The 23,914-nt window shown below is 44.4% G+C and overlaps 2 protein-coding genes across 17 annotated transcripts in view; one reads left to right on the forward strand and one right to left on the reverse strand.

The window, feature by feature from the left end:
- Window positions 1-23,914, forward strand: part of CCDC17 (coiled-coil domain containing 17) — a 33,476-nt gene that overhangs the window by 3,197 nt on the left and 6,365 nt on the right. The window contains exons 2-13 of one of the 13 annotated variants that reach the window (XR_008502959.2): window positions 25-120; window positions 238-460; window positions 561-723; window positions 875-958; window positions 1,042-1,160; window positions 1,361-1,468; window positions 1,712-1,830; window positions 1,972-2,069; window positions 2,224-2,427; window positions 2,595-2,805; window positions 2,879-2,985; window positions 3,279-3,415. Coding sequence is in view for 9 of the 13 variants with exons in the window: in XM_063665196.1 (XP_063521266.1) it covers window positions 25-120; window positions 238-460; window positions 561-723; window positions 875-958; window positions 1,042-1,160; window positions 1,361-1,468; window positions 1,712-2,069; window positions 2,224-2,427; window positions 2,595-2,805; window positions 2,875-2,985; window positions 3,279-3,428 (1,827 nt within the window). In the remaining 4 variants the exon portion in view is untranslated. Of the gene's footprint in view, window positions 1-24; window positions 121-237; window positions 461-560; window positions 724-874; window positions 959-1,041; window positions 1,161-1,360; window positions 1,469-1,711; window positions 2,070-2,223; window positions 2,428-2,594; window positions 2,986-3,278; window positions 3,657-23,914 lie in introns of those variants that run through there. The other 12 variants (XM_054489940.2, XM_054489941.2, XR_008502971.2 and 9 more) reach the window with 12 other exon arrangements.
- Window positions 5,452-23,914, reverse strand: part of NASP (nuclear autoantigenic sperm protein) — a 35,915-nt gene continuing 17,452 nt past the window's right edge. Inside the window, exons 3-16 of one of the 4 annotated variants that reach the window (XM_054489936.2) lie at window positions 23,533-23,605; window positions 21,628-21,738; window positions 18,632-18,712; window positions 17,042-17,151; window positions 15,301-16,314; window positions 10,423-10,502; window positions 9,490-9,575; window positions 9,305-9,378; window positions 8,470-8,658; window positions 8,203-8,369; window positions 7,283-7,339; window positions 6,979-7,056; window positions 6,110-6,238; window positions 5,452-5,635 (exon numbers count right to left, since the gene is read on the reverse strand). In XM_054489936.2, the coding sequence (XP_054345911.1) occupies window positions 5,555-5,635; window positions 6,110-6,238; window positions 6,979-7,056; window positions 7,283-7,339; window positions 8,203-8,369; window positions 8,470-8,658; window positions 9,305-9,378; window positions 9,490-9,575; window positions 10,423-10,502; window positions 15,301-16,314; window positions 17,042-17,151; window positions 18,632-18,712; window positions 21,628-21,738; window positions 23,533-23,605 (2,330 nt within the window). In that variant the 3' untranslated portion in view covers window positions 5,452-5,554. The remainder of the gene's footprint in view (window positions 5,636-6,109; window positions 6,239-6,978; window positions 7,057-7,282; window positions 7,340-8,202; window positions 8,370-8,469; window positions 8,659-9,304; window positions 9,379-9,489; window positions 9,576-10,422; window positions 10,503-15,300; window positions 16,315-17,041; window positions 17,152-18,631; window positions 18,713-21,627; window positions 21,739-23,532; window positions 23,606-23,914) is intronic. The other 3 variants (XM_054489937.2, XM_054489938.2, XM_054489939.2) reach the window with 3 other exon arrangements.

Below are 23,914 nucleotides of genomic sequence, written 5' to 3' on the forward strand. Positions count from 1 at the left end.
CATCCTACTACACCCTGTCCCCAGGTTGTGCCACAAGAACTCCAGGGCGTGCCACAAGAACCCCAGGGCCTCCCAGACCAGCAGGCCAGTAAATCTGCTCTAAAGAGGTTAACAGAGGAGGTACAGCTACCTACCTTTCCCCAGGGCTCAAAACGTTGAGCGTCTTCCCCAAACCTGTAGATCATACTTGGGACAGATTCTGCCCACACAGAGATCGCGGATCGCTGTTACCTCCAGGTGCAGTGGCTGCGGCTATCCCTACAGGAAATGCGGCCCTGGATAACAGAGGTCCCCAGGGTGTTCGCGGGGCCCTGGACGCGTTCCGAGGCGCGGCCTCAGAGTCCCATGTCGGAGGCGGTGGGAAGCCCCAGCGAGCGGCTGCGGGCGCTGTTCAGGACTCGCGCGAGGCGCGTGGCGGAGATGGAAGCGCAGAGCCGGGCCCTGCAGCGACGCGGCGAGGGTGAAGGAGATGGGGGATGGGGACCAAGGACCTCCTCTGCCCCTCGCCCTTTGGCTTAAGCTTGCCCGGGCCGGTTCTGACTCGGCCCGCATTCCCTCAGAACTGAGCCGGCGCCTCCAAGTTGTGGCCTGTACACGGGGCGGGATGTCCCGCCTCTTCGGCCTGGAGCAGGAGATTCGAGAACTACAAGCTGAGGCCGGGAGGACGCGGGGAGCTCTAGAGGTGTTGGGGGCCCGCATTCAGGAGCTGCAGGCGGAGCCAGGGTGAGACCCGACGAAGCGGAACCCCGGAACATGCGGCTCCGGGGTGGGACGGGCGGGCTGGCTGGGGCTCCGGGGCGGGACGGGCGGGCTGGCTGGGGCTCCGGGGCCTCTGATGCGTTACCGTCTCCCTGCGCGTCGCCTGCCACCCCAGGAACCCGCTGAGCTCCCGGCGAGAGGCAGAACTTTATTCTCCAGTGCTAAAGGCCAACCCGGGAACTCTGGCTGCCGAAATCCGGTGAGGGCCGGGGCCGGAGATGGGCATAGGGCGAAGCGCTGAGCAGTTCTGGAAAGACGGCCTTCCTGTTCCCCACTCCCTAGGGCCCTGCGGGAGGCCTACATTCGAGACGGGGGCCGGGACCCCGGCGTGCTGGGCCAGATATGGCAGTTGCAGTTGGAGGCGTCTGCACTGGAGCTGCAGCGGTCGCAGACCCGCAGAGGTGAACAGGAGGGCCTCTTGCCAGCGGTGGTCATTCCTGGGAGGAGAAAAGAACTCGAGGGAGGGCCTGTGGCTGTGGATGGGATGTGAGCTGACAAGTCTAGCCTTATCCGAAGAGCCTTAGCGCTGGAGAGCTGCTCACAGCCGGACGCGGCCAGTCACCAGAGGTCAAAGGTGACAGGTCACACTTGTTCATCGCAGGAAGGGCAGGTGCCACCTCAGGGGAGCTCCCAGTAGTGGAGGCTGAAAACCGGCGCCTGGAGGCAGAAATCTTGGCCTTGCAAATGCAGAGGGGTCGGGCACCCTTGGGTCAGTGAGCACCTCAACCCTATCCCATTCCACCTCTCTCTCCCCAGCAGGCCTGGCTCAGGCAGACAGTGCATGGGGAACAAGACCCGTGTTTGTGACTCCCCTAGTTCATGTCTGCACGTGTGTGTCCCTGTATCCACAGGGCTCCACCAACCCATTTGTGGGCCCAACTCTTGCGGGAGGGGTATCAGCTAATTGCCTGCTTTGTCCAACTTAGGGGCACCCTAACTCTTCTGCTCCTAGGGCCCCAGGATCTGCGACTCCTGGGGGATGCCAGCCTACAACCAAAGGGGAGGCGAGATCCCCCACTCCTCCCGCCGCCGGTGGCACCACCGCTGCCACCACTTCCAGGCTTCTCGGAGGTTCAGTTCTTGGGTGGGGGAAAGGCTGTGAGGACACGGGGTGGGTTGGGGGAACAGGTTGGAGGCAGCTCTGCTCTGAGCAGTTGGGGGAACATGAGCAGCTACAAGGCTTTCTGGAGGAGTCAGCTCTCTTCCCCACAGCCACAGCTTCCTGGAACAATGACCAGAAACCTGGGCCTGGACCCACACTTCCTCCTGCCCACATCGGACGTGCTGGGCCCTGCACCCTATGATCCTGGGTGAGGCCCGTGCCACCTTTGACATCCTCTTGTGACTTGGCCAGCACTGCTGGTTAAGGAAGCCCACTAGAACCAGATAGGGTTAGGGACCTGCCTGAGAGGAGGGAGGTTGAAAGGAGTTGGATATTTCTGTGCTAAGACTTGTGTTCCCCAGGGCTGGCCTGGTCATTTTCTATGATTTCCTGCGGGGCCTTGAGGCTTCCTGGATTTGGGTGCAACTAAGGACTGGCTTGGCACGCAATGGACAGGATACAGGAAGGACCACAGCGTTGCCCCCAGCCCTTTGCCTGCCCCCACCTCCTGCTCCTGGGCCCATGGGCAACTGTGCCATCCTTGCCAGCAGGCAGCCTGTGCCCAGGTCAGTAGGTGGGGATCATGACTCTGGTACTGTGCCACAATTGAGGCTTATTCACCATTCTGCTAAGTTTTCTCATCTGTATACAGAGGCCACTGGCTCTAAAGGGCTAAGTCCTAGGAAGGGACTGTAGCTCTGGCTTCTGACACTGCTTTTTGGTTATTCTACAGACTACTACCCTCACCATCAGTATCTTTGGTCTGTGAGCTGCAGGTATGGCAGGGGCTGGCATGGGCTAGGGCAGCACAGCCAAAGGCTTGGGTCTCACTTGGACTATTTGACCAAGATCAGCGGGTGCTAAGTGGCCGCTGGCGCCTCCCACTTCGGGCCCTTCCTCTGGACCCCAGCCTTAGCCTTGGGCAGCTGAATGGGATTCCTCAGGTGAGTGTGGTGCGCAGGGATTGGGCATACATCAAAGTACAAGCGCAATACCATTTCATCTCTCCCCAGGCAGGTCAGGCTGAGCTCTTTCTGCGGCTGGTGAATGCAAGAGATGCAGCTGTCCAGACACTGGCAGAGATCAATCCAGCAAATGTCCATGAGTACCAGCACCCACCTCCGGTGAGGGCCCAGAGCTGGGGACACCACAGATACCCATACCGGTGTGGCTGGTATGGCTAATAGCTGTATGGCTAATAGCCAGCCTTTATTGACCACTGTGTGCCAGTCATTACCAATACTTTCTTGTTTGATCCTCACATTTCTATGAAGTCCTACTATGTAACAGATAAGGAAATCAAAGCAGGACCAGGTTAACTTGGTTCACAGTGAAACTCTAAGGAAGCCTAACTCTAAAACCTGTGTGCTTAACCTTTACATTTTTGCTCAAAACCTGGCTTCTCCCTGTTCCACAGGTGTCCAGCACATCTTCACTGGAAGCCAACTTCCTCACCCCCGCAGTTGGCTTTGCTGATCCCCCACCTCGTACAGAAGAGCCCCTCAGTGGAGTCAAGGATAGATATGAGGGTCTGGGCCCTCACCACAGTTCTGACTTGCCCCAGTGAGTAACGGAACCCAAGTGAATGTGGAGATGAACATCTGAACATGCACAGGACTGGGGCCTATTTCCAGACCTACAGCTTTACTACTCCATGTTCTGACATTGGGTCTAGAAGCAACTAGCAGTTGAGTACAGAAAATGAGTTCCAACCACAGCTTTACCACCTCCCGTAAGTCCTTTTCTGTACCTGTTTTTGTAAAACAGATTAAGGATTAAATGAGTTTGTCAGGTATTTGTGATACTGTCTGGCACTTATGAAGTTCTCCAAAAGGTGACTAGGGGGCATTAATTCCAACTAAAGCAACTTTAAATTCCCCCTAGTTCCCACTGCTTTTTTTTGGTAAAGCCAGTTTTATTGCCAAACTTAAATCCGTTTCCTCAGTATTTCTGCCAGGAAACCTTTCAGGTTCTCAATGTACCCATAAACAGGAAGCTCCTGAGGCCTTACGTACTTCGATTCTGGGATAGGTCCCCAGCCCAAGATTGTTCCCCCAACCAGGGGTCACATGTGATATCTAGCTTAGATACTGTGCCTAGCCCTAGATCCCAGTGCCAACCAGAGGTCAAGTGCCTGGGAGTAAACTACATCATGACTGTCCTGACCAAGAAACGGGGGAAAGAGCCTCAGGACCTGGAACATATACTGCAAGGGCATCATCAGGAAGAAACTCCACAGCCAGGATAAGTCAGAGATCCTGCAACCATGAGTTACTGTGACCAGCCCAGAAAAACTTAGTCTGAAAAATGGGGTTGAATTGAGAGGTCGGCCATCACTTCGCCTCAAGTGCAACAAAGCAGCCCTATGGGTGTCAGGACTACTAAATTGAAGTGGTGATATATGGCAGGCATTGTTTGGAATTCAGATCCTAACTGGTACTTAAACTAAGGGTCAGGTCAGAGGCAGTTCAGTCTCAAGTGAGCCCTGAACCCTAGACACCAGTGAGAGCACGAAGGGTCTAACATTAATACTAGTGCCCTCACCACCAGCATCCTTGGACTGGTGGGCTCGTTTCTGCCTTTGAAACCCTCTATCGCACACAGAAATGCTCCAGGCAGTCAGGTGAAGTGGCTCACGCCTGTAATCCTAACACTTCCTAAGGCCAAAGTGGGCAGATCACTTTAGGTCAGGAGTTCGAGACCAGCCTGGCCAACATGGTGAAACCTTGTCTCCACCAAAAATACAAAAATTAGCCTGTAGTGCTGGCTACTTGGGAGCCTCCTGAGGCAGGACAATCTCTTGAACCCAGAAGACAGAGGTTGCAGTGAGCCAAGATCACACCATTGCACTCCACTGGGTGACAAGAGCGAGATGCTATCTCAAAAAAAAAAAAGCAGCCTAAGATCCCACTGTAAGATCTTTAAACATAATTCCAGACAAGGAGATTTTTAGCATCTTTATTTGAGAAGTCAATTCTGCAGATGGGTAACAATTCCAAGTGTTGATATATCTCAACCTTTCTATACAGAAAATAACAAAACTCAACCAGCCAGCCTCCCCACATATGCTTCCAACCACATCTGAAGTGTCCACCATCAGTCCCCTTGGCTACATTCAAACCAGAGCTCAAATGCAGACCGTTTTCCTTAGGAATCATTCCCCCGACCCAGGTTTTCAGAGTTCTTTTTCCAGGACAGAATTATAGCCCCACATGAAGACTAGGTGGATATAGGACAAGTACCATACCAGGCCTGGCTCACAGCCAAAGTCCATCATCCATTTTCAGCACTGAAGAGCAAGTTCTTCACCAAGTCTTGTTTTTGTAGCCCCCATCCAGGGACAGCACCACTGAAGGTTTGCAAGACAGCTGGGTTCAGTGAAGTGTTTGAAAACAGAATATAGCACCATTGGAAAACAAAGGCCTACAGCCACACTTGATCACCTCCACGTTAGACAGATAGGAATTAGGATCAGGAACACAGATCAGTACAGAAGGCCAAAACAAAACCTTTGGCTAATATATAAAACCAGGAGTGCTCCAAGGCAGATTCAGCCAATAATTACGAAAAAACCCATCAAAGCCTCAACCTTTGCTTACAATCTTTATTGAAGTTATACAAAAAGAATCCTCCAAAAGTGAAAAAATACATTATATACAAAAACACTTTCCCTTAGGAGGGCTGTGCCCCCTCTTAACATGCAGTGCTTTCAACTGTAGCTCCAGCCTCCACTGTCCCCTCCACTGCCGCCCGGCTTTCAGCCCGATTCTCAGCCTGGAAGACAAATAGAGCCTGGGCATGAGTGAGCCTAGTTTAAGCCATTCTGTCTTATATAACTGAGGCCTCAGTCAGAGGAAGCAAATACAAGTCACCCAAACTCTGCTTTGCTGCTCCCTATATTAAGAGGGCAGTGACCACGAAGTATTTCTTGAATACTCTGTGACAATGGGGCTGACAGAGCCAATAATCGTATCACATGGAAGGAAGTGACCTAATGGTTTTGCCAATCAAGTGCCTTCTCATATGTTCATTGAGGGACCTATAATATACAGGTTCCATTTGTCAGTGAGTCATCCTACACTCCCATAACCAAACTGTTTTCCTTAACAAGTACCATTTTCTGTGAGGATTGTACTCAACAATCGTTAGCAGGGTCAAGGTGGGGAGCATGCACTTGGGAGGACTGATTTCCCCAGGTCCGGAGAACAAGGAATGAGGCAAGAGGCTAAGCCCTGCTTAACTGCCCACCTCCTCCTCCATGTTTTCCGAAACTTCATTTCCACTGGGGACAGCATCCCCGCTGCCTCCGTTCACCTCCGGCTCCTGTTTGGCTTTCTTTGCATCATCTTTCCGGGGACTCTCTTCCTCTGGTTTCCTCTAAAGATATAATTGTGAGGGCTTCACAAATGTGCTTAATGTTTTTAAAAAGACAACTGCAAAACATTTCCTTAACCCTTGTGGTGCAAAGATCCTGAACACCAGGATTCACAGCTCTAAGGGTCTCTCTCCCTAGCCACAGGCAGATGCCAACCTGTACTCTTAGAATAAATTAATCTGTCCCACCGTATCACTTCAGGCCCCTCTACCAGACGCACAGGGAGATAGGGTTGGGGTGAGGAGATGTGAATGGTAATCACTGTACAAGTTTGAGTCAGGAAAAAGAACAGGAGTTCAGAGTTCCCTGGCTGAGGGCAGTAACTCACGCTTATAATCCCAGCACTTTGGGACGCCGAGGTGGGCGGATCACGAGGTCAGCAGTTCAATACTAGCCTGGCCAGTATGGTGAAACCCCGTCTCTACTAAAAACACAAAAACTAGCCAGGTGTGGTGGCAGGCACCTGTAATCCCAGCTACTTGGGAAGCTGAGGCAGGAGAATCGCTTGAACCCAGGAGGCAGATGTTACAGTGAGCCAAGACCGCGCCACTGCACTCCAGCCTGGGTGACAGAGCAAGACTCCGTCTCAAAACAAAACAAAACAGTCTCCACTGACAAATCCTTACCACCTTTGGAAAATAAGTGTCTTATATGCACCAACTATAGGGAGGGGTTTATAGGAAAGGTATTAAAAATGGAGTCTGAGGAAAAGGTAGAAAATAAATACCACATGTAGACTTACCTTCTTTCTGACAAGGTGGGAAATATCAGTCACACAATTTGATGAGGAAGCACCGTCTGTTGGCTTTCTACTGGCAATCTGGCAAAATAAGACTTTATTAGCAATTGTACAAGCTATATGAGATCAATGCTGAGGCTTTTATTATTTTTTAGTTTTTCAGAGACAAGGTCTCACTATGTTGCCCAGACTAGTGTTGAATTCTAAGCCTCAAGCAATCCTCCTGCCTTGGCCTCCCAAAATGCTGGGATTACAGGCGTGAGCCAACACTGAGACTTAATGACCAAAAAACCACCTGAATACCCACCATGGAGACTGAAGAGCCTCCTCCACCAGGAGTGAAACCTGAAGTAGAGCTCTCCACCTGTGAGAAATGACAAATCCAAATTGGTTTGAAGATAGAACCCAGACCACCCACAGCCTTATAACAGGTACCCATCACCATCCAAACAACTGACTAAGATCTGAAATGCTAGTGGCCTCCATATAGTATCAAGATCTGCCCCTGGCCTACCTATGCCTGTCTAGCAGCCACCCAGAGCACAGTCTCTACATAGAGTGTACATAATAAACTAAATCTTCTATATCCTACCTGCAGGGTAAAAAGCTCTGTGCCAAAAACAGAACCAGGCAATTTGTGGTGAATGCCTCTCAATGCCTCATTAATTTATGCAAATGAGTTCTTAGAGATGGAAATAGCAACTTACATTTGTTAAGAAATGTGTATTTTTCCAGTACTGTCAGAAGTATATTTTACACATATGTACTACAGGTCGGGCATCCCATCCCTTAATCCAACAATCTGAAACTTTTTAAGGACTGACTGACACTCAAAGGAAATGCTCTCTGGAGCATTTCAGATTTTAGATTAAGGGTATCTAACTGTTGAGTATGACGCAAATATTCCAAAATCCAAAAGCATCTGAAATGCAAAACACTTCTGGTCTCAACGCATTCAGGTAAGGATACTCAACCTGTATTATCCCCATTTTACAAATCGGTCAACTGAGGGAGAGAATGCCCATGGCCACACATAAGTATGGAATTAAAACCCAGATACTGGGGCTCCAGGGTATTTCCTCTTAACCACTGCATTATTTGATAGGAATAATTAGATGAGCCCACCAACTCCCTGGAAACCAAGTCATGATGAAAAGTTCCTGGCAAATGGAACATTAACATAAATGGTACCAAACATGCTATTACCAAAATGTTAACGGAACCAACCAGAGTAGCTTTCAGAGCCAGTTCAGCTACATTCCCACTATGCTGAGACTCCTTTGCATCTTCTATCTTCTCTCTAATTTCGGGTAGCAGTTCCTTTAGTTCCTCGATTTCTTTCTTGTATTCAGCAGACGATCCTTCAGCCTCCTTCACCTGCTCATTTAGTACAGCTAAAAAGAATGAAGTGATTAGTAATGGCGCAAAAAAGAACTGTTTTTTTCCTTAATTGCTGGATCCAACATCACCATGAAGCAGCTCGTCTTCACTCACCCATTCTCTTCTCAATGACTTCAATAGATTTGCTGAACTGTGCCACTGCCTCATCATACTGAGAGTTGTACCCATAAGCCAAGCCCAGCTGGTAGTGGGTCTCTGCAAGGAGACGGTCATGGGCTTCCAGGTACTGTTCCTGCAGGTTAAGGCAGGACTGGAACTCCTCCACAGCTTGCACATAGTTTTCTAATGAAGAGAAAAAGAGCAAGTAAATGGACAGCATTTAACATAAAATACTTCCAGAATTCAGACCCATCCTATGGAAATGCATCCATATTTAACATTTCATTTTTGTTTATAGTTATTTCCAAGACCCTTGGCTATAAAGAATGTCAAAATGACTTTTAAAAACCTACTGAGGCTGGGCGTGGTGGCTCACACCTGTAATCCCAGCACTTTGGGAGGCCGAGGCAGGCAGATCACAAGGTCAGGAGTTCAAGACCAGCCTGGCCAATATGGTGAAACCCCGTCTCTACTAAAAATACAAAAATTAACCGGGCATGGTGTTGGGTGCCTGTAATCCCAGCTACTCAAGAGCCTGAGGCAGGAGAATCGCTTGAACCCAGGAGGCAGAGGTTGCAGTGAGCCGAGATTACGCCACTGCACTCCAGCCTGGGCGACAGAGCAAGGCCCCATCTCAAAAAAACAAAACAAAACAAACCTACTGGAAGACTTTCTGAGTGCCACTTGGAAGAGACTGTTCATTGTTCCAGGGTCTACAGGGAACACAGACCTATCTTTTTAAAGATCAAGTTCGGTTCCAGAGAATCTATTAGAGGAAGAACGAGGGAGCTGAAGAGAGTAGGAGAGTATAAAATGGAAAATGCATTACCAGATTCAACACTAACTTCTCCGAGTTTAAGATGTGCCTGGGCAGCATAAAGCTGTGCTTCTTTTGTTTCTTGCCTAAAAGAAGGAAAATTGATCAAAAACCTTAACAGTACCTCTCTAACCTTAACTGGTTTCTATTTAACCACCAAGCTCCCAACCCAAGCCTAGAAGCACCAAGAGTTTTACCTTTTAAAAATGATCTTTGCTAAATCCAGCATATCCCAGGCAAGCTCTAGGTTCCCAATCTCCTCCTCTTCATTTTCTTGAAGAGACTAAAGTATAACCAAATAATAAAAAGATAGGCATCTTTTTTGAATACAAAGCTAAATGTATAACTTAGCATAGCTTAAAAGAAGTTGATATGCGATTCAAAATTTGGACTTTCTCCCTAAAATCCAGAGAACGGGTCCACATACTGTCTTAAGTCATGACCATGTCACTGATATTTTAACAGTGAAATGTTGGCTCACATACTAACACAGGAACCCCAAGATCAAATATATCCGCCCATCCTAGGCATGAATAAAGGGTCCCTAATCCATAACCAAGAGACAGTTATCTATAAAATAATCATGTCTAGGGCTGGGCATGGTAGGTCATGCATATAATCCCAACACTTTGGGAGGCTGAGGCAGGAGAATCACTTGAGGCCAGGTTTGAGACCAGCCTGGGCAGCATGGCAAGATGGCCGTCTAAACAAAATAAAATTAGAAAACAAATTAGCCAGACATGGTGGCAGACATCTGGAGACCTAGCTATCTGAGAAGATGAGGCAGGATTCCTTGAACCCAGGAGGTTGAAGATACAATAAGCCCTGATCATGCCAGTGCACTCCGGCCTGGGCAACAGAGACAGAGATTCTATGTCTTAAAAAAGTAATAATCGTGCCTAAACTAGGTAAGCTACAGTCCTGCAAATTAGCTGGGGGTGTTGGCACAAGCCTGTAGTCCCAGCTACTTGAGAGGCTGAGGTGAGGCGATCACTTAAGCCCGGGTCTAGGCTGCAGTGAGCCATGATCATGATCACCCCACTGCAATCCTGCCTAGGCAACAAGACTGAGCTCCAGTCTCCCAAAAACAGAAAAAGGCTGACAACAGTACTGAGTGGCTAACAACATACCTTGTTTTCAAGGACTGAATCGTTTGGCATTTCTTCAGTCTTATCATTTTCTTTATCATCCTCTTCTGAGCCTTCAGTTTCTACAAGTAAAAATTCCTCAGTATTGAGAATATAACTAAGAACATCTTCTGACTAGTCAGAGATTCCAATACACGTGTCAACCTATATTCAGAGATAGGACAGGCCAGATGCTAATCCACGTGAGTTAACACCTGAACTGAATATATTGTCAGTGGGTGCAGTCTAGTTCAAATGTAACCTAGGCTAAGAATGTGTAATCTTATAGTCTATGGGTCAGACCTTCAGCAATTAAAAGGCTGAGTGTTTCTCTTATAGAAGTCAACCTGGACCATTCAGAATAAGACACATTGGCTACTGCCTCTTATTCAATGGCTAGAAGCTCCCATTCATTCAGTCAGAAGCAAGTGGAGACCTCAGTCAGTGTTTCTGGTATCTTTAAGCCACTCATTAGATAATACTAATAGCCTGGAAAAGTACCAAAGTTAAATTATTCCAGTCCATTCTGATCAAGAATGCTCAAGAGACTAGCTACCCCACAAAGAGATGTGGAGCAAAAAGCATAGTCCTTACCGACTTACACCAATGAGCATGCCACAGACTCCAGCCAGCTCTAGCACATACAGAATTTGAGTAAGGAATACTGTAACCCCTATTTTACTCCTATACCTTGTTAATGACACCTCTAAAATCTGCAGCCATATATCAACACCATATTTCACCATATTGAATACATTCACAAGTCAACCATCTGAAAGTCAGGCTCCTAATCAATAGCTCTACTGTGATTAGACAAATCAACGTTAAGTGATTAAAATAAGCTTTCTATTAATACAAACAACTCATGAATTGGATATAATATGCTTCTGCCATCTTTCATTATGCATTTTTAACACCAGCAAAAGAGCTCAAACACTCTCTCCAAACACTCTACAATGGGAATATAAATATGGCAATTAGGACTTAGAGCAATAGTCAGGTTAAAGGAGTTTTATCAGCAGCAATCACAAAGAGATTCCGTTTTCAAAGAAGCTTAGAAAATACTTTAACAGGGTCAGGTGCGGTGGCTCAAGCCTGTAATCCCAGCTCTTTGGGAGGCCTAGGCGGGCGGATCACGAGATCAGGAGATTGAGACCATCCTGGCGAACATGGTGAAACCCCGTCTCTACTAAAAAACAAAAAAATTAGCTGGGTGTGGTGGCAGGCACCTGTAGTCCTGGCTACTCGGGAGGCTGAGGCAGGAGAATGGCGTGAACCCAGGAGGTGGAGCTTGCAGTGAGTGGATTATCGCGCCACTGCACTCCAGCCTGGGTGACAGAGCAAGACTCTGTCTCGGAAAAAAAAAAAAAAATACTTTAACAAATTTATTTACTGAGGACATCAGGGCATTGCCATTGATACCCGGGCACAAGTTGGGAAAGGTTTTAAAGTAATGGCAATGGCTGCCAGGCGCGGTGGCTCACACCTGTAATCCTAGCACTTTGGGAGGCCGAGGTGGGCAGATCACGAGGTCAGGAGATTGAGACCATCCTGGCTAACACAGTGAAACCCCGTCTCTACTAAAAATACAAAAAATTAGCCGGGCATGGTGGCACGTGCCTGTAGTCCCAGCTACTCGGGAGGCGGAGGCAGGACAATCACTTAAACCTAGGAGGCAGAGGTTGCAGTGAGCCTAGATCACGCCACTGCATTCCAGCCTGGGTGACAGAGCAAGACTCTGTTTCCCAAAAAAAAAAAAAAAAAAAAAAAAAAAGTAATGGCAATGGCTTTCTCCTTAACCTAGCTCCCCACCATTCCTTGAAGATGGTACAGATTCCTCAAGAGGAACCAATAATATTCTTCTGAGGCAATTATAGGAATTTTAATGTAAAAATTTGATGTAAAACTTCCAAGTAATTAAGATATTTTGTTTCAAATTAGAGGTTGTCTTCTAGCATTCTGGTATGAGTAGGAAGAGATACCAGGTAAGAACAGAAGATAATATCAATTTTTCCTACAAATTGGGAAAATGAAGTATTTACTTTTCTGTCAATTATCCTAAATATGTAAATCTACTTCAGCTTTTCTGCGTATTCTTCTAGAGGATGGGCAGAGTTAATAAGACCACCCATTCTGGTCTAACTTTGGGGAACTAAGCCCAGACCCACTTGAAAATTTGGGTATGAGAAGATAATGGTGTATGGTGGGCCAAGTGCAATGGTTCACACCTGTAATCCCAGCACTCTGGGAGGCTGAGGCTAGTGGATCACCTGAGGTCAGGAGTTCGAGACCAACCTGGCCAGCATGGTGAAATCCCATCTCTAGTAAAAATACAAAAAAATTAGTCAGGCCTGGGGGCATATGCCTGTAGTCACGGCTACTCAGGAGGCTGAGGTGGGAAAATCGCTTGAACCTGGGAGGTGCAGGTTGCAGTGAGCCAAGACTGCACCACTGCACCCCAGCTGGGCATGGTGATGCACACCCGTAGTCTCAGCTGCCTGAGAGGCTGAGGGAGGAAGATGGCTTCAGCATAGGAATTTGAGGCTGTAGTGAGCCATGACTGTGATGCCACTGCACTCCAGCCTGGCAAAAGAGCAAGACCCGATTCAGAGAGAAAAAGAATAGACCAGTTATCTTTATTAGAAGCAAATGTACAGCCCAACACATGGCAAAGAGTCAAGAGAGGTGGCAGTAAACAGGGTTTTAATTTTTAAGTGAAAAAAACTGCTTGGAAGTTTTCTGCAAAATGGTGCTGCCACGTAAAGCACAGAAAGTAAGTGGTTGAGTACTCAAGCCAGAAGTTTGGGTACCAGGCTTCTCCTTACTGTGGGACTAGGGCAAGTTACTTAAACCCCTTTCTCCCATTTCTTCTTTTGTAAAATATGGAAAACTGTATTGTCTTTACAAGCAGAACAGTATCTGATAAAAACACCAAAAAATGCAGCATATAAAAAGCCTGGGGCTTTTAAAATATAGTTAATTTTTTAAAGAAGTGACAATTTTTTTTCTTTTTGGAAGACAGAGACTCGCTGTGTTGCCCAGGCTGGAGCGCAGCGGCGTGATCTCGGCTCACTGCAACCTCCGCCTCCTGGGTTCAAGCGATTCTTCTGGTTCAGCCTCCCAAGTAGCTGGGACCACAGGCGCATGCCACCATGTCCAGCTAATTTTTGTATTTTTAGTAGAGTCAGAGTTTCACCATATTGGCCAGGCTGGTCTCAAACTCCTGACCATGTGATCTGCCCACCTCAGCCTCTCAAAGTGCTGGGATACAGGTGTGAGCTACCGCACCTAGCCCACGACAAAATTTCTAAGCAGTGGGTGTGGGAAAGGGATGAACACTGTCTTCTTCGATGTGTGGTAACTTGGGAAGAATAATATATTCAAGGCAGATCTGGGTTCAGATTCAGTACTATGACCCTAAATAAGTCATGTAACCTTTAAAACTCAACCTCATCACTATAACTTGGGCAATACTACCTATCACATAGTACTGTTTTAGGATCAGACGTAATGTATGTGAGAGAGTTCTAACAATGTTAACTATGATCCAACGAGTTTTCGAACAATCTGTAAGGGACTGTGATATCTCTATTGTAGCTTACCATTCAAGGTCTTAGGAGCCAGCCAGCAGAGCTTTTTACCATCCTTGCTCACAATCATTAAGATCAAGACATGGGAGTTTTGTTTTTGTGTGTGGCTTTTTTTTTTTTTTTTTTTTTTGAGGAATTTAGTTCTGTGCTTTTTTCCATAAAGAACTCCTAAAGCTCTATAAGAAAGCCAGTGGTGCTACCATTTTAGCCAATTCATTTCCAGTTACTGAGCCTGTGCTGGCTGGAGTACAGGGACCTGCACATAGGTAGAAGGAAGTTTACCAGAATGAGCTCAAAGTATTGAAGATGGGTCTCTGAAAATCTAAAACTTACGAGAACTCTTGAAGTAGTCTGGCAATTATAAGTAACAATTAGTTGGAATATACCTGTGGTTATTAATGCCAATGTTAGATGAAACTTATATACAGTAGAATCCTCAAATGATAGCAAAAGTCAGACGTGCCAGTTATGTAATAATTAGAGGCTTATACACCTTAATGAAATTTAATCACAATTAGACCAATAGCATTATAGAAAGCATCCACACTTTATAATATTCTAAGTAACAAAAATTCAGTTTAGCAGCCGAAGCAAGCATGAAATGAGGAAGGAAAGCAGGAGGAGAGCTAATGGTTATGTTTTTTGTTGCCTTGGGGAAGGTGGAGGGGCCTGTTTTAACTAATGTGAATAAGCCTCTAAACACTTCCTGAAAACTTAAAGGTAGAGAGGGGCACCAGAATTCTTTAACTCTGGTGATATAACAGTCAAGGTTAACTGCCTTCATTTAAATGGCATGCCTGCTTCAGTGTACCAATTCAGTGGATTCTACTGCTCTGTAGCTGCTTCCCAAGGCACAGAAAAGAAGTCATGTGAACAATAAATTTTAAAATCCAGAGGCATGCAAGTGAACATCCATTCAGCATTCTCTGCCAGCCTAGCCCACTATTTCCCTACCTACCCCACCCCTCATCTACCTTTTCCATCCCACTTTATTGGCTAGTATGCTGCAACAAGTTACTGATAGCTAGCCAAGTCTCAGAAATCACAAAGAACGCCTATTTTGCAGTTAGTAAAAGTGTTAGTTTATAAGCCAGCTAAAGAAGACTTGCTGCTTTTGATTTAACTTACTTGACTATCACAACCTTGTTAAACTACCCCCCTTTTCATTTAGCCCTTTCCTAATCCAAAGGCAGACGGAAAATCCTGAATGGAAGGCTGACTTTTACCCATAATTAGTGAGTCAAATCCAGAATGTACTCCACCCACTGCAGCTCTTGCATATCCCGGTTACCTTCACCCTCTTTCATCTGTTCTTCTCTCTCTTGTGTCTCTTCATTAGCAGCTATCTGAACTTTGTCTTCAGGTGATTTCTCAGTAGCTCCCTGGGCTACCTTGGTATCAACCCCATCTCCAGCTGCCTCAGACTCTTCTACAGACAGCTTAGTCTCCTCCTGACTAGGAACCAGCTTTGCCCTGACCTTCTCCTCTAGTCCTGAGCCATCTTTTGTTTCTGTCAGTCTTTCTATAGAAGTCTGTGGTTCAATAGGAGTCTGATCTCCTACAACTGACGGTCCATTGACTGTACCATCCTTAGGGAGAACTGGAGCCTCCTGCCCAGGCTTTTCAGAGACTTCTGATCCAGCCTCTACAGCTGAGGCCTCTGCAGCCTCTGTTGTCACCTCTGGTGACTCTTCAGCAGGTGGCACTTCTTGACCTACCAGTTGTTCAAGAACCGCCTTTCCTGCCTCATTTTCAGAGGTAACTACCTTCTCCTCTGGCTCGTCCCCACCCACATCCACTGGCTTGACTGTCGGGTCTAAAGACTCTGCTTCTACCTCTACTGCAGTGCCCTGCTTTTCTAGAGTCACCACAGGCTGCTCTTCTGAAACTTCTTTTGGCTTCTCTATGCTCACAATTACCTCTCCCTGCTTCTCCTGACCTCCTTTTTCTCTGTACTCTTCTTGGACATCAGTTCCAGAAACTGATTTTTCTTCCTCAGCATCTGGTACTTCCTGTTCTGGCTTCCCAGAAGTGACCTCAGCTTCATTCGGTCCTTCTGGTGCTGCTCCTCCGTTTGCCTCTTCAGAGGTTTCAGTTAACCAATCTAGAGTCAAGTCAACTTTTTCCTGTGGCTCCTCTGCAGATTCACTTATATCCATATCTTCTCTTCCACCCTTCTCCATTTCACTGTCCTGTTCTTTATCAGTTTCAGGCTTTGCCAAAGACTTGTCTTCTGTTTTTTTGGCTTCTTCTTTTTCTCCCATGGCGTCATAAACCTGTTCTCTCAACTCTTCCCTTGCTTCCTCTACATGGTTAAAGAACATGAAGCATAAACATGTCTTCGAGTTTAATGATAAAGGCATAAATGGAAACTAAAAATACATTCCCTTTAAACCCTCAAAAAGCCTACCAAGTTTCAGCAGATGGCCTAAAAATTATCTGCCCCCTAGAGAAAAGGAAAGGGAGCGTCCCGGCTAGCAGAGCAACTTATTGCAAAAGAAACCCAAGCTTGTTAAACTAGGTATTGTTTTACTTGAGCATTCTGATTACCAGTTAGGTAAGAGATGCCAAGCTTTTCATTCTCCCCCATCTGATATGTAAAACTATAGCAGCCAAATTCAGCTTAGAAATTATATAATTTTCGCAGACATAAAAAATGTACAAGGGCTCTAAAAGTACCGCTATTAAAATAACTGAACTGCATAGGCTGTTTAAAAAAAATTTGCATCAGAAAAATATTTAAGGTTGTAATAGTATTTAAAACACCAATTTAATCTTGCTTTTATCTTTTTGATTTAAAAAACTCCAATCGAAATAACTGGATTTACTTGAGAAAATAAGTTATTCTCTTACAAAAATCTGCTGTTAGTTTCAGTAAACAGCTACCCCCACTGCAATCTCCACCAGATGCAGGCATCACCCCAAGCATCTTAGAAGAGACCATCCAGGACAGGTAGAGCCCTGTTTCCACCACTGTATACAAGAAATATACAACGTCGCATCTCTTGAATGTCACATGCAACTCCACATACCATCTATGTTATCATTATTTTCTACCAGAGATTCATCTTCTGTTTTTTCTCCTTCTTCCTCTTCCACATGCACACCTTCCAAGGCGTTTCCCAACACACCATTCTCCATTCTAGGAGAACAAGAGAAAGCACCAAAGGTTTGATGGCTAGAACCCAGCAATTTTTTCTAAGACAGAAAATACAGTCCTATATTATAAAAGCAAGGGAAGAGTAAGCCAAGCGCAGGCAATATAAAACTATATATACTCAAGGAAGCAATGATCAAAACTTTAGTAATATAAATTAAGACTGCAAGAGCACTGAAGGAAATAAGCATATTCCTCCATCCAGCTGCCTGAAAAGCATGATGTCTCTTGTCAAAAGAACAAGACCTATATGCATTCCATTTGTAATAGGACCATACTATTTCCCAAACTTTGTATCCACCCCATTTCTCTAAATAGCCAAATACTCTAGCAAGATTTTCACGGCAAATCATGAGAAAGTTCTGTATGATTACAAGATTAAAAACTTACCAGAGGCCAGGCACGGTGGCTCACGCCTATAATCCCAGCACTTTGGGAGGCGGAGGCAGGCAGATCACCTGAGGTCAGGAGTTCAAGACCAGCCTGACCAACATGGAGAAACCCCGTCTCTACTAAAAATACAAAATTAGCTGGACATGGTGGCGCATGCTTGTAATCCCAGCTACTCAGGAAGCTAAGGCAGGAGAATCACTCGAACCTGGGAGGCAGAGGTTGCGGTGAGCGGAGAGCACACCATTGCACTCCGGCCTGGGTGACAAGAGCGAAACTCCATCTTAAAAAAAAAAAAAAACTTATCAGAACTGGGCCAGGCGCAGTGACTCACGCCTGTAATCCCAGCACTTTGGGAGGCTGAGGTGGGTGGATCACCTGAGGTCAGGAGTTCGAGACCAGCCTGGCCAACATGGTGAAACCCCGTCTCTACTAAAAATAAAAAATTAGCCGGGTGTGGTGACACGCGCCTGTAGTCCCAGCTACTCAGGAGGCTGAGGCAGAAGAATCACTTGAACCCGGAAGATGAAGGATGCAGTGAGCCGAGATCGCGCCACTGCATTCCAGCCTGGGTGACAAAGTGAGACTCCATCTCAAAAGAAAAAAAAAACAAAAAAAAACTTACCAGAACTGAGATTAAATAGATGACATCATTTGCTAGTTTGTATACCCTAAACAGAACTTATTCTGATCGATAAATTCTGACAGAACATAGCCAAGAACTTTTCAATAGTAAGAGTCTTTTTTACTGGACAGTCTCACCTGCTAATTCTTTCCAGTTGTCCTCTATTCAGTCCTTATTTTGAGCTAGCTCACAGTGCTTTTAAAGATTCTCTCTCTACACTGAACTTTGGATCATTCACTATTGGAAAGATCTTTGCTTCTACTGACTCCAAAAGTCAAAACTTAAATATAACTACTAATTGTATCAAGTGCCATTCACAACTTCCATCACTACTTCAAGCTCCTTCAAAACTCTCTAGGTAAAACCAATCTTGCTTAGCTCCTGTGAAATCTCAAAGCTAGTAAACAATCTTAACAAGGAAACTTCAGTTTTTAAATACAACATCCATACCTTGCCAATTCCAGAAGTGATTTCCCATAGAAAAAGAAGGCTTCTCCACACTCATTAGCTGTCTCTCCATACTTCTTACCTCTACAAAGAGAATAAACATCTAAAATCTGAATTACCATCTAATCTAAAACATTTAGTTCTAGTTCTTCAGTTATAAATTGATATTTCTCCAGTAACATACTCCTAGAAAACCAATACCCCTCTTGCTTTCAAGGTCAAAGTGACATTAAACAATGCATGAAAATTTTGTATGCTCTTTATCAATATATAATATATATATATCCTAAGTGACATAAATGTACTACAATTAGTAATATATAATGTAGGGCCAAACAGCCCTAAGGTATTAATAGGTATTCCTCCTGCTAAAAGACGGATGTCAATATGGATCAGAATAGTTAAAGGACCTTTGGCTGGGACCTAGAGGATGATTAAGGCCCATGGAAAGGCATGATGTAAAGCGTAGAATATCTGGAGTTGTTCTACCTGGATTCAAATCCTACCTTTAACCCATAACTAGCTGTGAGACCTTAGACAAATTATTCTCACAGTGCCTGAGTTTTCTCATCTGTAAAATGGGAATGTTAATAACTGTTCAAAGAGCTATTGCAAGAACTAAATGAGTTAATGTATGTAAAAGCACTGAAAACGATGTTTAGACAACAAATAGCACTGTGTATTAAGTCTTAGCTATTAATATCTAGACAGAGAAGGACAAAAATTACATAAGTATAATCAACAAAAGGAGAAAGTACTTCTCTATGTAAGGTAAGAAGACTGGCTTTCATGGAGTAAAACACTGGCAGAATTCATGCAGTCAGGCCAACTAATGGCCTAAGAGTCTATTGAGAGTAACTAGAAAATCTAAGCAGTAAATTGTGACGGAGGTCATGTTTAAGGGTAGTCTACTAGATTAGAATAGGACATCTCAAATTTTCCTCCTAAATACCCTTAATGGCAGGAAAGTGGGAATACTCACCTCTCCAGTAATCTGGGAAAAATAACCTAAGAGAAAAGTGTTTATGTGTGCTTAAAAACTTAGGTAACATTTTATGTTGTAAGACAACCATGCATTTTTAAATAAAAATACCTAAATACAGCTGGGCACAGTGGCTCACGCCTGTAATCCCAGAACTTTGGGAGGCCGAGACAGGTGAATCACCTGAGGTCGGGCGTTCGAGACCAGCCTGACCAACACGGAGAAACCCCATCTCTACTAAAAATACAAAATTAGGCAGGCGTGGTGGTGCATGCCTGTAATCCCAGCTACTCGGGAGGCAGAGGCAGGAGAATCACTTGAACCAGGGAGGCGGGGGTTGCAGTGAGCTGACATCGCGCCATCACACTCCAGCCAAGGCAACAAGAGTGAAACTCCATCTCAAAAATAAAAAATAAAAATCTCCAAATACTACCAGATAAAATTTAGTCTCTACCCTACCAGAGCCCCAATTCATTAAGCTCAAGCAGAGAGGAACAAAGAGGACAGGAATCAGACAAGAGATTTTTGCAGATATCCAGGAGCAAGATTCTGTTCTGGATGTTGGGAGAGGCAGTAGGGGTTTAGGAAAAGAATGGATTGATATTAAGCGTCAAACCTGAAACCCACAAATGCTTTGTTATAACCATTTCTTTTATAAGGAAGATTTAACTTAAACTATATGTAATGTAATCAACTGTATGTAACGTATGCAATGATTGACCTTCAAGTTCAATTGCAATTGCTAATACTGTATTTGAGGAAACTCAAACCTCGCCATAGACCAAAAGGCTGTTGTTTGACAATTTAACTTGCTTTTTTTTCCTCTCAGATAATGGAGGTACATTAAAGTCTTTGGGGAAAATAAATGATCTTTAAGGCACTAAAGCTAACCTTTTCCTCTAGGATATAGGTCTATATAGTTACCTGGTGGTAGCTACCAACTTCTAAGCAATTCCAACAACAGTGCTAAGAATGTATGAAAAATGTGCTAAAAACGTATGAAAAAATGTTGTGCTAATAATAGCACTATCAATCATGGCACTATCAATCATGACTTGCTTGGGCCTAAAGAGTTTCCACAGACACAGAACTTCTAGTGTTAAAATTGGGAAAGTCAGGCTGGGACTCAGTGGCTTACGCCTGTAATCCCTTTGCAAAGCACTTTGGGAGGCCAAGGTGGACGAATTGCTTAAGCCCAAGAGTTTGAGACCAGCCTGGGCAATGTGGGGAAACCCCATCTCTACAAAAAAAAAAAAAAAAAAAAAAATACAAAAATTAGCTGGACATGGTGGCACATACCTGTGGTCCCGGCTACTGGGGAGCCTGGGAGGCTGAGGCTGCAGTGAGCATGAGATTGTGCCACTGCACTTCAGCCTGGGTGACAGAGACCCTGTCTCAACAACAAAAAAAGCAGGGGTTGGCTGGGCGCGGTGGCTCACGCTTGTAATCCTAGCACTTTGGGAGGCCGAGGTGGGCGGATCACGAGGTCAGGAGATCGAGAGCACGGTGAAACCCCATCTCTACTAAAAATATAAAAAATTAGCCAGGCGTGGTGGCGGGCGCCTGTAATCCCAGCTACTCAGAGAGGCTGAGGCAGGAGAATGGCGTGAACCCAGGAGGCAGAGCTTGCAGTGAGCCGAGATCGCGCCACTGCACTCCAGCACTCCAGCCTGGGTGACAGAGCGAGACTCCGTCTCAAAAAAAAAAAAAAAAAAAAAAAAAAAAAAGCGGGGGTTGAGGGATGGGGAGAGAGGTCCTAGATAAACCAGGACAAGGTGTGGTCACCCAAATTAGTAGTGATTGGAATACAAATTACATTACTCAGGAAAATGAAAGGGTGGAATTGCTTGGTGATATTTAAGTTTTACACTTATAGTTACTGGTACAAACCACATGAAAAATAATCAAATGTTTTAAAACTCTTGCTCTTCATGCTTTTTCCCCATAAAATAATGTTTTATAACTCAAGGTTTATTAGAACATAATATTACATCATAGCAAAATATACAATACTTACAAAAGACTAGCTGCTTCCTGGAATGCATTGACAGCTGCTGGAATATCCCCCATCACCAGATGTTTCTGTCCTAAACCCAATAGTTTCTTAGCTTCACTATCCACATCCAGACTGCAAAAAAAAGATTTTTTCTAGGTCAAGTACTGTTTAAATCAGTATTTTTTGAATACCTGCTACACTTGAGCAATACTTTGATTTTTTAAAACTTTTGGACTACTCTGGCAAGGCCTGGCTAACACACTTATTTACCATCACAAAATCAAAAGAAATCTTAAAGGCAACATTCCCAGAAGCTTGACTAGAGTATTTTCTCAGCTGGGTGTGGTGGCTCACGCCTGTAATCCCAGCACGTTGGGAGGCCAAGGCGGGCGGATCACGAGGTCAGGAGATCGAGACCATCCCGGCTAACATGGTGAAACCCCGTCTCTACTAAAAATACAAAAAATTAGCCGGGCGTGGTGGCAGGTGCCTGTAGTCTCAGCTACTCAGGAGGCTGAGGCAGGAGAATGGCGTGAACCCAGGAGGCGGAGCTTGCAGTGAGCGGAGATGCGCCACTGCACTCTAGCCTGGGCAACAGAGCAAGACTCCACCTCAAAAAAAAAAAAAAAAATTTCTCTTAACGGTTCATCTAATCACAAAGCCTGTGTTGTATATTATTATAAATATTTCCTAATTAATCCACAAATAAAAAAGGTATCATAAAAGAACCATAAATTCATACAAATTGCGCTAGCTAAAAGAAATATTAAAATTAAGAAGCATTTAGGTAAATAGGGCAAGAGGCAGTGATTTCAAGATTAAGACAATGTAGTATTGGCATAAAGAAAACCAAATGGATCAAATAGAACACAGAGTACAAAAACAGATCCATGCATATATGACTGACTGAAATTTTGAAAAAGGTACCAAGGCAATGCAATGGGGAATGGATAATCTGTCTAACAAATGGTGCTGGAGTAATTATAAATTCACATGCAATAAAGTGAACCTCAACTGTTATCTCGTATCTCATACAAAAATTAATCTGAAATGGATCATAGGCTTTCTAAATATAAGATTTAAACCATAAAATTTCTACAAGAAAATACAGGATAAAAATCTTAGTGACTTTGGGTTTGGCAAAGACTTCTTGAATATGAAAGAAAAAGCACAAACTATAACAAGAGGAAAAAAAAAAATCAATGAACTAGACACACCACTAAAATGAAAAACTTTTGGTTTTGAAAGACACTGTTATAAAAACAAAAAAGGCAGGCCAAACTGGGAGAAAATATATGCAAAACTTCTGATAAAGGACTTGAATATATAAAGAACTCTTAGAATGCAATCATAAAAAATCCAATAAAAAGGGGGCGAAAGATTTTAACAAACATGTCATCAAAGATACACAGATGGCAAATAAGCACATGAAAAGATGCCAACATTATTGGTCACTCAAAAAAATACAAACTAAACCCATGATAAGACACTGTTATACTCACTATAATGGCAAAAATTTTAAAAGACTGACTACACATCAAATGATGGTGAGGATGTAGGGCAACTAGAACTGTCAAACACTGCTGGTAAGAATGTAATGGTAGAATCACTTTAGAAAACAGTTTGGACGTTTCTTGAAGTTAGATATATACCTACCATATGATCTAGCCATTCCACTCCTAGGTATGAACCCAAAAAACAGAAATGAATGCCCATACAAAGATTTGTACATAAATATTCACAGCAGCTTTATTTGTAAGCCAAAAACTAGAAACCCAAATGGATAAACAAATTGTGATATATCTACATCATGAAATGTCATTCACTAACAAAAAGAATGAACTATTAATACACGTGGTAACATGGATGAATCTCAAAATAATTATGCTGAGTCAAAGAAACTATACAAAAAGAAACAGTACTTACTGTATGATTCTATTTAGATAATATTCTACAAAATGCAACCCATCTTCAGTGACAGAAAGCAGATTAATGGTTGCTGGGGAGGGAATGAAGTACAAAGGCACATGAGGAAACTTTGAGGTGATGAAAATGCTCATTATCTTGATTGTGATAATGGTTTACAGGTGTATACATATGTAGAAACTCATAATTGTTACTTTAAAGTTATGTGCAGTTTCCTGTATGTCAATTAGACCTTCATTTAATGTTTCTTATAGCTTTAAGAAAAACCTGGGTCAAAAGAGCAAGAGTCAGTGATATTTTAAGTTCCATTAATGAAAACCAAATTATTTGGAAGGATAATCCCTCTTCTTAATTCAATCAACAATACTTGGGCCCCTGATAT

Source organism: Pongo pygmaeus, chromosome 1, assembly GCF_028885625.2.
Source record: "Pongo pygmaeus isolate AG05252 chromosome 1, NHGRI_mPonPyg2-v2.0_pri, whole genome shotgun sequence".
Classification (NCBI taxonomy): Eukaryota; Metazoa; Chordata; class Mammalia; order Primates; family Hominidae; genus Pongo; species Pongo pygmaeus.